General features: G+C 40.4%; 1 protein-coding gene across 3 annotated transcripts in view; it reads right to left on the bottom strand.

The window, feature by feature from the left end:
• The window catches only part of CEP120 (centrosomal protein 120), a 76585-nt gene extending 67130 nt beyond the window's left edge, over positions 1 to 9455 (bottom strand). For all 3 annotated transcript variants that reach the window (XR_001882899.1, XM_017859746.1, XM_017859747.1), the window contains exons 1-3: positions 9037 to 9455; positions 4514 to 4670; positions 2386 to 2500 (exon numbers count right to left, since the gene is read on the bottom strand). Coding sequence is in view for 2 of the 3 variants with exons in the window: in XM_017859746.1 (XP_017715235.1) it covers positions 2386 to 2500; positions 4514 to 4670; positions 9037 to 9085 (321 nt within the window). In the remaining variant the exon portion in view is untranslated. The remainder of the gene's footprint in view (positions 1 to 2385; positions 2501 to 4513; positions 4671 to 9036) is intronic.
• Positions 9456 to 14143: the final 4688 nt, after the last annotated feature.

The raw sequence follows: 14143 nt of genomic DNA, 5'->3' as shown, positions 1-14143 counted from the left end.
AAAAAAAAAAAAAAAAAAAAAAAGATATAGTAGATGGTGCTTATATTGTCTTTGTTATATAAAGACATTAATAAATGGTGCCTATACTGCTATTTTACATTCAAGTCATGTTTGATAAGTAAAACAGAATTAAATAGGCCATAGGTTTAAATAAAAATCAACAACCTATTTTTTAAAGATAAAAACGCATAATACAGTTGATGTATTTCTTATGACAAATATGTTATAATTTTGAATATAAGCCTGAAAGAAAGATTTCCAGCTACTCAGAGAATTGATGACTTTTCTGTTACATAACTCAGAAAATAAATCTGGATTTTTTTCTGTTTATATTTATTTACAGAGAATCAATTTATTTTGAATTTCAAATACTGTACCATCCAATTTCAAATATTTATGCTGACAAACAGGAGAGAATAAGCAATACAACATTTGGTTTAAATAACTGAGCCATTTCTCCCTAACTTTGATTACAAATATGTTGACAAACTGTCCTAAAGGACAAGGGGACAAGGAATGCCAAGAGTATTTAGAGGCATGACCTCATCCCTCAGATACCCTCCTAAGAGGATTTACCTTCTCTGCAACTAAACTGACTGCAGAAGTGTCTTCTAGACACTTGCACATTACATGAGAGAAGGTGGTTAAGAGAAACATCAAGAGCCCCATCAAGGCCCAGGGTCTAAAACTAAAGAAGGAAAAACCTTTTCAGGATAAGATTTAGGGGCAGAGAGGTAATGAGTACCAAGGATGGCAGGAAAACAAATCCTCTTTTAAAGCATTTTAAAATTGTAGTTTCTTTTAAATTATTCCAACCTTGGGCTAGGCTGACTGATCATATGCAAATATCATTGCTATCAGCAGCAAAACGTTAGTAAGAGATAAATTTTCTTCACAGAATACCAATTTAAGATTCAAATCAAGAAAGGAGTTTTAAATAAAAGAGAAGATATTATTTTAATTTTTTAACTTTTTTTCCCCCGTAAGAAAATTATGACCCAAGACAAGCCGAAACATTGCAAGGGAGGTTTCTAAAGGCAGTCACATACGAAAAGGGCAGAAGAGACTCAAAGCCCTAAGCAGCAGCCGGGCGCAGTGGCTCACGCCTGGAATCCCAGCACTTTGGGAGGCCCAGGCAGGCAGATAATGAGGTCAGGAGTTCGAAACCATCCTGGCTAACATGGTGAAACCCCATCTCTACTAAAAACAAAAAAAATTAGCCGGGCGTGGTGGCAGGCACCTGTAGTCCCAGCAACTCGGGAGGCTAAGGCGGAAGTATGGCGTGAACCCAGGACTCGGAGCTTGCAGTGAGCTGAGATCGCACCCCTACACTCCAGCCTGGGCAGACTCCATCTCAAAAAAAAAAAAAAAAAAAAAGCCCTAAACAGCACCATGTTAAATAATAAAAGTCACTATTATCACAGGAATCAGGACGATTCTGAGTTCCTTTTCTTGGGAGTAGTGGGGCAGAGAGAGAGGTACTGGTTAGATAACATCAAGTGTGTTTCAATAAGTTCACTTGCTCTGACTGCTATGTAAGGAATGCAAGAGCAGGAAGCAGGGAGGCTATTATAATAGCCAACGCAAGAAACAATAGCAGCTGAATTTGGAGAGGCAGCAGTGAAAAGCAGAATAGCAGAGAGATCAGGAGGGAAAAAACTGGAATAGGTGGTTATAGGGGAAGGAAAAGGAAAAATGTCAAGGAAGACTTCTGTATTTCTAACTTGTATAACTGAAAGGGGAGTGGCGACAATTCACTGAAGCAGGAAACATTGGAAGAGGATGAACCACCTTCAAAAGGAAAGCTCAGGGGCTAGGCATGTTAAGTTTCTGAAAATAGCAACTTGGATACAAGTGAGTTCAGAGACGTTTTTTGAGAAAGACAGTTCTTGGCCAAGGAAATGATTAAAATGTTGAGATTTTCTAAATCTAATTCATAAACTAAAACGTAAGAACTGCCATACTGACTGGGTGCAGTGGCTCACGCCTGCAATCCCAGCACTTTGGGAGGCTGAGGCAGGCAGATCACCTGAGGTGAGGAGTTTGAAACCAGCCTGGCCAACATGGCAAAACTCCATCACTAAAAAGACAAAAATTAGCCAGGCGTGGTGATGACTGCCTGTAATCCCAGCTACTCAGGAGGCTGAGGCAGGGAGAATTACTTGAACTTGGGAAGTGGAGGTTGCAGTGAGCCAAGATTGTGCTACTGCACTCCAGTGTGGGTAACAGAGACTCCATCTCAAAAAAAAAAAAAGAACTGCCATATTGGCTCAAGCCTATGATTGATCAGGTCTAGTATTTCATGTCCTTTTCATCAATCTGTTATCGACTGAAAATAATCAACTGTCTAATGTAATCATTAGCAAAACATCAAAAGGGCAATACCTGCTTTGTTTCTTGAGCGGTTCTTAAATCGAGAACGATGTAACCTATGGTTTCCTTGGCTGAAGTCACAGGATCCAAGGCAAAACATTGGAGTTTGATAGGAGTACGTTGTAGCCTATAACAAAACATGTGATAAATAAAATGGTTTTTGCTTAATAAACTTTCTGTTAGCCTTGAAAATATTACCTATTATCAAGATACTTATAATTTTGATGGATAAAACTGTATCTATTTTATATTGTCTAAAAAACTCTTCAACAGGCAAGAACTAGGCCACGTGCAATGGCTCACACCTGTAATCCCAGCACTTTGGGAGGCCAAGGCAGGCAGATCGCAAGGTCAGGAAATCGAGACCATCCCGACAAACATGGTGAAACCCCATCTCTACTAAAATACAAAAAAAAAAAAAAAGTTAGCTGGGTGTAGTGCCACGTGCCTGTAATCCCAGCTACTCAGGAGTCTTAGGCAGGGGAATCACGTGAACCTGGGAGCCATCATGTAGGTCAATGTTTCTCAAGCTTCTGTAACGTGTAAAACTTTCTGAAAGTAAAAAATTACCATGAATTTTCAGGACCTATTTTATTTTTCTTATACTGTAACATATATAAAATTAGAAATACATGCTTATAGCTCTTTTGGAGCTAAAAAAACAAACAGGAATATAAAATAAATTAAAATTTAAATTAATAATTTAACACAAGACAATATTCTGAAAGAATGATATTGGCTTGTTTAGCATGGGCTCTGTTTTAGTTGGGAACCCCTAAACTGGCTCATGCATTAAGCCGAATAGATTTTGCCACTGCTTTTATCTAGTGGAATTATTATAGAACTGCGCTTAGCACAAACTCATCACTTATAAATTCAATTTATCTGTATTTTTCTCAGCCTACAACAGAGTGGTACTAACCTGGCACTAACAAAATGGAAGTCCTAACAGCTCATAGCAGGACTCCATTACAGACACCACTAAAAGGAAATCCAACATTGATATTCTCTAAAGATGCAATAATTCTTCAACTAAATCCATGGACTACTCTAGCAATAGAGGCAAATTGAGTTTTCCTTGCTTTCCTTTAACTTTCCATTTTGATTTAATTTAGTACTGAGAACAAGCAAGTATTAAAGTGATAACATGTTTCCCAGAAGAAAATATATTTTTAATCCTTTAATAAATAAGAGTATTGCTTTTATTGTTGTTGCCTGCTTCCAGTCACAGAGTTCACAAAAAATATATACTATAACTTTAAGTCTATTTTATATACTAATAAAGTGGTTTTGTTTAAAATCAAACATAAATTAATTAGAAAGAAACCTTGATAGAATTACTTTCATAGCTTTTCACTGGATACCCCTCTATATATCCTTGGCAAGCCAGGTAAATATACAACAATTAACAGAATTAATGAATTCCAACCCTATTTAGCACTGAGTAGGTATCATCAAGGTATTTCTAGAACATCTACCATCTCACACATTAGGAAAAAAACCCCAAACAGCTCAGTGTAAGTGTAGTGTAAAAGTTCAGGCTTTGGAGCTGGATTGGCTGGGCTCTACCACTACTAAGCTAACAGACTCAAAGCAAGTTACTAATACTTAACCTATCAGGCCTCAGTTTCCTCACCTATAATACAGGGGAAATAAAAATACCAGCTTCATAGTGTTCTTCTGATGTTTAACTGTTTTTGTTGCAAAGCACTTTAAAAATTTCCTGTCACATTAAAAAAAACACTCAATAACTGTAATTGTTACTATAACATAATGAGATACAAAATTTATAGGTTGAACATTCCTGATTTGAAATGCTCCAAATTCTAAAACTTTGAGTGCTGACGTAATGCCACAAATGGAAAATTCCACACACAAGCATTTAACACATACTTCATTTTATGAAAAATTTATTTAAAACATTATGTAAAACTACCTTTGACTATGTGTATAATGTAAAACACAAATAAATTTCATGTTTAGACTTGGGTCCCATCCCCGAGGTATTTGATTATGCAGATATTCCAAAAATCTGAAACACTTCTGGTCGCAAGTATTAAATACTCAACCCGCATTTATTTATAACAGCCTGAAAAACAAGAAACCAATAAAGCTACTTTAAAATGAAAATGATAATCACCTGTGCTGATGAAGTGCCTTCCTGTCAATTTCCCAGGCTAACTCAGTAGCAAATTCTGGCTGGTCAGTGTGGTCCACAGGATCAGTAGCCAACTGTTCTCCATCAAACTTTGCTTCCACTACAAGCATATGCTTTGGACGTTTGGGGAAATGGCGACCTGGAGAAACAGAATATACAGATTAATCAAAAGTGTACAAAAATCAAACAGGATCATTTAGCATGTGTTTTCTTGTTTGGCTGTTTTTTTTTTTTTTTTTTTTGAGATGGAGTCTCACTCTGTTGCCCAGGCTGGAGTGCAGTGATGCAATCTCAGCTCACTGCAACCTCTGCCTTCCAGGTTCTTCTCCTACATCGGCCTCCCGAGCAGCTGGGATTACAGGCGCACGCCACCAAACCCAGCTAATCTTTGTATTTTTAGTAGAGACAGGGTTTTGCCACGTTGGACCTCCTGACTTCAGGTGATCTACCCGCCTCAGCCTCCCAAAGTGCTGGGATTACAGGCATGAGCCACCATGCCCAGTCTAGCATGTGTTTTTTAAAACCAGTATCTGTTAAGTGTGGTTGACATGCATTCCATAAGCTACCTCACTAATGCAGGCTCACATATACACCCACCTTCATAATTCATAAGAAACATGAATCAAATGGAAAGCTATAATTTACAAATATGTGCTTCTCAAACATTAGTGTGCACATGAATCACTTAGGGACCCTGTTAAAATGCAGATTCTGACTCAGTAGATTTAGGGTGGGCCTAAGATTCCACATTTCTAACAAGATCTAAGGTGATGTGAATGCTGCTGTCCTTGGTTCACACTTTGAGTAGGAATGATCTCAACAACATCTGGAATTAAAGACTTAATGTGATTACATGAATTTTAGATATTACTATAGCAGTACTTTAATAGAGAACAGTCATCTGAAGAGCTGGGAGATAAATTAGTAAAAACAAACTTGTCTGCATCTTAATTTTTCCATTAACTCAGTTAAGAATACTTTCCTGGTGAAATCCTGTCTCTACTAAAAATGCAAAAAATTAGCCGGGCGTGGTGGCAAGCACCTGTAGTCCCAGCTACTCAGGAGGCTGAGGCAGGAGAATAGCTTGAACCCTGGCAGCAGAGATCACAGTGAGCCGAGATCGTGTCACTGCACTACAGCCTGGGCAACAGAGCAAGACTCCATCTCAAAAAAAAAAAAAGAATACTTTCCAAATTAGCTAAAGAAAAATAGCCACATGGATTCCTTCATTCTATTCTCAAGGACAACACTGTATACTATCAAGCAATACACATCACTTTTCATTTGTACTGCTAAACTCCATTTCATCAATGTTTACTGAAGACATTCAGAGTCAGGTATTATATCAGATGGTGGAGTGCAAAATGAGTAAAATAGAGGACTTGCTCTAAAAAACCTGAGGGTCTAGTTAAGAGAAACAACCAAAAAAACCGAAAACAGGAAGCTAAAGAACATCAACAAAGAAACACTAAGAATCTTGCCCTGAGTCAACTTGTCCTCCTGTTTATAAATCGGGTAAGGTGGATCCTAGTGAGGGGAATTTTATCCACTGATTAATAAAGAAATCCCTGCTGCTACTCAGCCTGGCGCAAGCTACTTGTGGGGGAAGTGTAGGAATTAAGCTGTTAAAAAGACCGTGACTGCTAACCTTGTGAGTTTAAGCCTGAGGTTCTCACTGAAACTCTGTATTAGGAGTGTTAACACACATCACACAGCTCTCCCAACTAGCGTTCACAGAGGCCCCTCTCAGGACCTCATTTCTGCTGCTCCAAAAGATACCCAGCTTCCCCAAAGGAAATGTCATATATGTCACAGAACCTATATTTTCCATATGATTAGAACCAACAGCTTCCAACAAGCTTGAGAACAGAGGATGTGAAGTGGAACAAACAGGTGCCTGCCTCGCAGCGGACAATGATACAGAGAGAATAGAAACCATCTTCTTCATCCTTGGAATCTAATACATAGCCCAAATTTTGTTCATGGTAAAAGCTTAACCATTTTCTTTTGAATAAAGGGCATTTCTAAAAGTGTAGTCAAGAAATTGCAAGTAACTCTTAAGGGCTATAGTCCCGAGTCCTCCACCAAGCCGAAGAGCTGGGAATACATGAGGGGAAATGAGACTGAAAAGGTAGGCAAGAGGTCTACCACAAAGGGCCATGTATGCCATTCTGAGAAATACAGACATAACCCTTTACGACACTGAAGGACTTTAAGAAAATCAGATTTGCATTTCAGAAAGATTATCCCCAGTGAGTAATGGAGGAAGTCTAGATGTTTCTGGAAAGGAAGAAAACATTCAAGAATCAGACTATTGAAAAGATTATTACAGTAAGTTAGGTGGATGATGAGCGCCCCTTACCAAGGCACTCAAAATGGAAACTCATTCATTCAAAAACTTACATGTAGAATCTATTATTATTCAGAAATAAAATCAATTTTACTTGGTGACCATTTGGAAGTTAGAAATGGAGAGTGAATCCAGGCTGAGGATGACTCCTAGGTTCTTGGCTTGAGGCAACAGCATGGTTATGATGAATGGAAATACAGTACAAACAAAAGAAAAGAATAGTTTGGAGGAAGGACCACATGCTAGTTTCGGGTATGTTTGTGGTAACAACCTGACATCCTTGACTCCAGGTTCTCTTCCTTGCACACTGCTACTAAACTGAACTCGAGAAAAGCATTCTATTTAGGAATACATGCTGCCAACCTATTTCTTAGAACATTAATTCTAAACTGGGTTTCAAGGCCTATTTGCTCTAGTTGTACAAGCTCATTTCTTACCATGACATTTCTAAATATTCACCATGGTCATCTTGCTGATCTTTTCAATGTTCCACCCACCATGCTCACCCTGGCACAAGCTACTTGGTTGGGAATCAAGCTGGTCAGAAAGACCTTGACTGCTAACATTTTTAGTTTAAGCCTGAGGCTCTCACTTGAAACTTTGTATCAGGAATACTAACACACATTGCACAGCTCTCCCAATTAGCACTAACAGGCCTCTCTCAGGACCTCATTTTCTGCTGCTCTAAAACTAGCTTCCCCAAATGAATTGCATGTACGTCCCGGGTTGTCAGATCGGCCTGGGTTGTCCATAGAATTCAACTGTCACATATCTAAAGCTCACTTATTACTTAAAGAACTTCAGCCATCCCGCCCACCCTACCCTCAAACCTATATTTACAATCCATATCACATATTTTAAATATTATATTATACCCCAACATATTGTGTCCTGTGATCTCCCCACATGGACAGACCTCTACATCCTTGGAGGGAAAGTAGATATTTGTTTTCTCATAGCATGGTCAGTTTTAAGTCTAAAAAGTGTTGTTAACCAAATTTTAAGGTTATTTCAGTCCTGCGTTTTTAAACAATAAGTAATCTAACAGCTAATAGTGCTCCAAATCTTTATGGCTTCTGGTCAGTCTCTTGTCCCAAAATTCAAAGATTAGGATTACAATGTTTCCTTTGCTCTCATCCCTCACAGAGCGCCAGGCCTTTATAAAATACTCTCCCATGGGGGAAAGAATGCAGCCAGGCCTCTGCTCTGGCTCAAGATGACTCCTTCTTAACATATTATTCGTAAAGTGTCCTCAATTCACCTGTTATCTCCTCTGCTCTCTACTTTCTTGCAAATCTGTTCTCCAACTACACTGACTGTAAGCAACATTTACTGAACGAATGTAACGAAGCAAGGCAAAACGTGTCTTGCTTTTCCATACTTGAAGTGCCCTCTGCTCTTCCCTTTGCCTGGAATGCCCTTCCCTTTTTCACCTGACAAATTCCTAATCATCTGTAGGACCCAAAAAAATGCCACCTCCTCTGGTGAATCTTCCCCAGTTTCCTCAGAGGTGGTCATTCATCAGGGTCTTTCATATCCCGATGAATTATTTGCTGACACACTCTCCAAGCTACATCCTTAGCTTTTTAGAATCAGGACTATTATGACATTCCCAGCACAGTGTCTGACACTCAATGAGTCCCCAATAAACAAATGTCATTCATCTAAAACACACTTTTTAAGAAATGTATAATACACCCTCTTAAGAACTGTAGTCCCGAGTCCTCCACCAAGACGTGTAAAGGGAATTGCCTCCGTAACACTCTGGAATTGCAGGAAACCTGTATTCAAGTCAAAGCTCTTACAAGTGCTATTATTGGGAACCGCTGATCAGAACGCGCTTCTCAGGACCACGTTCAGCTCATATATAAAAGCCATCGACGTGCTGCTTTGGATGAAAATCGTTTTCTCTAGATTCTCTGGGGCTATGGCTAGTCACGCTAAATATCACTTACTCCTAATAGCGCTCATATCCCTGGAGAGATTTTTAAATCAATTGCCTAACAGACTTCACTACGTACAACTTTGAACAAGTCTGTGGGGACCATAAAAGCACAGACGACAGGGTTCTTAAGGTTAACAAGGCCTCGGTCCCACACTAATCTTTTAAAACTTGGGAGGCAGCAGTTGCAAAAGCAAGCCTCAGGCCGCTCACCTTCTAGGATGGACACGACGATGAGCAGCTGGTCGGATTTGGAGACCATGGTTGCGGTGGGCGGTCTGGGGGCGAAGTTGCCTGGGGGGAAGTGAGGTCCAGGTGAGTCGCGGGTAACTCGGGACCCCCACTTCCCGCCCCGGGTCCCGGTCCCTGATGCCCGGACCCCACTCCGCAGCCAGGTCCCACCGCCGTCTGCTGCAGCGCGCGCGGCTCCTCGGCCCCGAGCCGCCAGCCCAGACCCTAACTCTGCCCCGACTCAAGGAAAAAGCCGCTCTGCAGCCCTGCCAGTCTGCAGGCAAAGACGAGCCCGCCGCCCGAGGACCTTTTGCCGCCTGCGTAGCCGCTTTTCAAACGCCCCGGCGGCCGCAGCGGCCGCCGCCGCGCCCAGCTTCCGCCTAGCAACCAGGCCGGCAGGCCCAGTGCCCAGGGGAGGTTGGAGGACAAAGGGTGATAGAGACAGAGCAGTCAAGGCTAGAACGCCCGTCAGCGAGCTTCGCCTCCCGCCCTTTTACGCTCTGTTCCAGAGCCCTGAGGGGGACGCCTTCATTACCTCACAGCGCCCTCTGCTAGCCCGACGGGGAGAGGCGGACGACTTGGTGTGGGACCAGCTGCGCAGGCGCACTACTGCTGTAAACGCTTCCTGAAACTGCGTAGCCTTTAAGGAGCATGAGTGTAGCGTATTACGTGCTTTGTACCTCAGCCACAACCTGAGAGTTGTGTTAGTGGGAATTAAAAAAACAAAAAAACCTAGCTTAGTTGAGGTACCCAGTGTCAACACTGCTTAAAAAATTAAATCACAGAAAAATAATAACTTAAATCTAAACTCTAAAGTCCCTAAATCGGGCTCACGCGGCACCTCAAATTTCCGACCTTTGAAAACAAGTAGCGTCAATACGGTAATCACAGTACTTGTTGGAGCTGACGTAAACTCCCCGAGAATTTCCTGTCCCTTAGAAATTCCCCCTAAAACAAAAACATTGTCACGTGGGCAATGAAATATACAGGTATAGGTTCTTCCACCCCCCGACCCCCATCACAAAGTTACTAGCAAAGTTAAAACCAAGGCATTGAGTGCTGTCTGCTGACCCTTTCCACTTAACATCTCCCAAATTCAGACTTAAGAAATGGTTCAAGACTTGTAAAGGGAACGGCCTCCTAAATACTACTGAAATTGCATGAAGCATGTATTCAAGTCAAAGGCAAAATTCTTTTGGAGGTTATCTAGCTTGAAACCTAAATAACCAAATTGGTTGGAGCGATCGTGGACACTATTAAGTTTGGGAAAAATTCTGCTTCAGAAAACAAAAGTAAATCATAATAGATAGAAAAATAAAGCTGTAGAGATAGCACTAAGTAGTGGACATAAGTCCGGCTTCTATTACTTTCTTGTTTTGTAAATGTAGAAGTTGTTTTGAGAGCAAATGTATCTCGCTATTTTCTTCTTCTATTGCATTCTTGTTTTGTAAATTTAGAAGTTATTTTGAGAGCAAATAATACAACATCACTATTGTTTTCTTCTTCCTCTTCTTCTTCTTTCTTCTTTCTTCTTTGCTTTCTGCCCAAAAGAAAAGGAGAAATACGTGCAGATTGGACTAATTACTTCTAAGGCCCTTTCAGGTCCTGTCACAGGCATTCTTAAAATGAAGCACTATTCAATGTAAAATCAAAGTAATGATCTACTTTGCATTCATCATTGAACAATGCATGATTTTTGTGGAAGATGTCAAACATACTTTAAAGAAAGCAGAATGATTTAATAAACCCCCAGGTACCCAGACCCCAGCTTCGACAATTACCAACTTAAGACCAATCATCTTCATCTGTTATATTATTTTTAAGGAAATCCCCAACATCACATCAATTCATTTTTTTGGATACGTACTTCTAAAAGATGAAGACTTTTTGGCCAGACGTGGTGGTGGCTCACGCCTGCAATCCCAGCACTTTGGGAGGCCGAGGTGGGCGGATCACTTGCATCAGCAATTAGAGACCAACCTGGCCAACATGGCAGAACTCCGTCTCTACTAAAACTACAAAAAGTAGCCAGGCATGGTAGCGCAAGCCAGAAATCAGAAATCCCAGCTACTTGGGAGACTGAGGAACGAGAAAACTGAGGCACGAAAATCGCTTGAAATCAGGAGGCAGAGGTTGCAGTGAGCCAAGATCATGCCACGGCACTCCAGCCTGGGCAACAGAGAGAGACTCAGTCTGGAAAAAAAAAAAAAAAAAGATAAACACTTTTTAAAGAATCTTAAAATATTAAATATTTAACCATAATCCCATTGTTACACCTAATAATTAACAAAAATTTCTTAATCCCATTAAATATACACTGTTCAAATTTCTCTGATTGTCTAACAATTTTTTTGCAGTTGTTTTTTTCAAATCAGGATCCAAACAAATTCCAAAATACGATGATTGGTGTGTCTCCGGTCTTTTTTAATGTATACGGTTAGGCTTTGTGCCCTGACCCAAATCTCATCTTGAATTGTAATCCCCACAACCCCCATGTGTCAAGGAAGGAACCAGGTGGAGGTAATTGAATCATGGGGGTGGTTTCCCCCATGCTGGTCTCCTGATAGTGAGTGAGTTCTCAGGTGATCTGATGGTTTTATTAAGTGCTCTTCTCCCTTTACTCACTCACTCTTCTTCTTGCTGCCTTGTGAGGAAGGTGCCTGCTTCCCCTTTGCCTTCTGCCATGACTGTAAGTTTCCTGAGGCCTCCTCAGCCATGCTGAACTCTGAGTCAATTAAACCTCTTTCCTTTTGAAATTACTCGGTCTTGGGCAGTTCTTTATAGTAGTATGAAAACAGACTAACGCAGGTACCCAATCCTACTTTTTTTTTCTTGAAATTCTTTTTTGTTTTTTTTTTTTTGAGATGGAGTGTGGCTCTGTTACCCAGGCAGGAGTACAGTGGCGCGATCTCCGCTCATTGCAAGCTCCCCCTCCCGGGTTCACGCCATTCTTCTGCCTCAGCCTCCCAAGTAGCTGGGACTACAGGCGTCCACCACCACGCCCGGCTAATTTTTCTATTTTAGTAGAGACGGGGTTTCACCGTGTTAGCCAGGATGATCTCGATCTCCTGACCTTGTGATCCGCCCGCCTCGGCCTCCCAAAGTGCTGGGATTACAGGCGTGAGCCACCGCGCCCGGACTTCTTGAAATTCTTTATTGAAGAAACTGGTCGTATCTGCAGTTTACCACAGTCTAAATTTTGTTGTATAATACCAGTGATGTGGTTTAACATATCCTCTGTTGAGAGGTCTAATAAATACGTACACATTAACAACACTTAAAAATTAGGAAACAAATTAACAACAAACAAATATAATGTTATCAGTGGTGTAAGACAGTACTCAGCCTTATGGACAAAGAGAGGCCCAAGTACCTCTGATGGAAAGAGTACCCCAGAAGATCAGCGTTTGGGACCTACCTCTGCTATTTGCATGCCAGGTGACCTTAAGCAAATCACTTTACCTCTTTGAGCCTCAGATTCAGCTATAAAATGACAGTATGCATGGTTCTTTAGAACAGGATTTAAATGTAGTAAATGCCACCTAGTTGTTATTTTTTACGTGAACAATCTCAGACCTTTAAGTAGTAGCTGTGAAAAGAGCCAGGAACTGTCCATCAGCATACCTTGTTGTTTTGCTTTAGGATATCCCGCAGAGCTTCAAACCTAGATTATAAACCATTACTGTATGCCATAGAATAGTTTTAGGTCATAAAAAATCTGACAATTATTAAAATTAAAGAAATGAACTTTTTCATGTAGTAGATTTCACATGATTCCCTTTATTTGGATTTTCCTCATGAACAACATTATTACTCCTAAAATCACTTCAGCACAGCTACTGAAAAGTCACCAATTTAGTTGTCCTGGTGCTTTCTTTAACAGAATGTACAAAATCAATGATACGAAATTCCCCATCTAGAAATGGAATTATAATCCTGTCATCATCTATATCTGTTATTCTATAATCTAATTTCCTTTCATATGTGATATTAAACAGTAGTGACTTCGGTTCTAGTATAAATCATCACATTTAAGCTTAGATTTATGAGGGAAAATCTAGTTATAAGTTTATAAAGTACCAATTACTGCTTCAAAATATGAAAGTAAATGCTAGTAACACGTAATTTTTATCTATAAGACAATATGAGATTTATTACAGTATAAGCTTATAAATTTAAACTGATAGTTTTTTTATTTTATTTATTTATTTTTTGAGATGGAGTCTTGCTCTGTCACCCAGGCTGGAGTGCAGTGGTACGATCTTGGCTCACAGCTCACTGCAACCTTCGCCTCCCGGGTTCAAGTGATTCTCCTGCCTCAGCATCCTGAGTAACTGGGATTACAGGTGCACACCACCACATCCAGCTCATTTTTGTATTTTTAGTAGAGATGGGGTTTCACCGTGTTGTCCCGGCCGGTCTCAAACTCCTGACCTCAGGTGATTCTCCTGCTTTGGCCTCCCAAAGCGTTGGGATTACAGGCATGAGCCACCGCACCTGGGTGAAACTGACAGGTTTGACTAAAGGCTTGATTCTGAATTCATTAGTTTGTCAACCTAATAACTAATCATATTAGGTGGCTTTCTAGTTCTATAACTTTCTATCAACAAAAGAACAAGCCTTTCTTTAAGCCTTTCTTTGCTGTAGCTATGTTACCTTTTGGAAAAACGTTTTACTTTGTAGTAGTTATCTATATTTTTTCTCTTCAGCCACTTCTGTGGACCACCACAGGAGGAATTATGAGCTATATTTCTCTTCCTCAGCCTCTTCCACTGTATACACACAAATGCACACACACTGTGTAAAATTTTAGGCAAGCTCCCAAAAACTAATAAAATTAGCACATCTATTGAATAACTGCGGTTTGTAAAAGCTTGGTGACAGACCCAGCTTCAAGAGGTGCTTCTAAAATTGCTCCATTAGAAAGAGGGAATGGGAGTAAAAGTGATAACTCGTCCTCATCGCTTAGTGTCAAGAAGACAGAACCTTTCAATTCAGGATTTACTGTAATTAAACTTGGCAATTAATTTGGGCATCTTTGATCCCTGGAAGTAGGGCCTCTATCATCTATCATAAGAGAGGCAGGATA

Source organism: Rhinopithecus bieti, unplaced genomic scaffold, assembly GCF_001698545.2.
Source record: "Rhinopithecus bieti isolate Rb0 unplaced genomic scaffold, ASM169854v2 scaffold_48739, whole genome shotgun sequence".
Lineage (NCBI taxonomy): Eukaryota > Metazoa > Chordata > Mammalia > Primates > Cercopithecidae > Rhinopithecus > Rhinopithecus bieti.
This window is presented reverse-complemented; position numbering and strand designations above follow the sequence as displayed.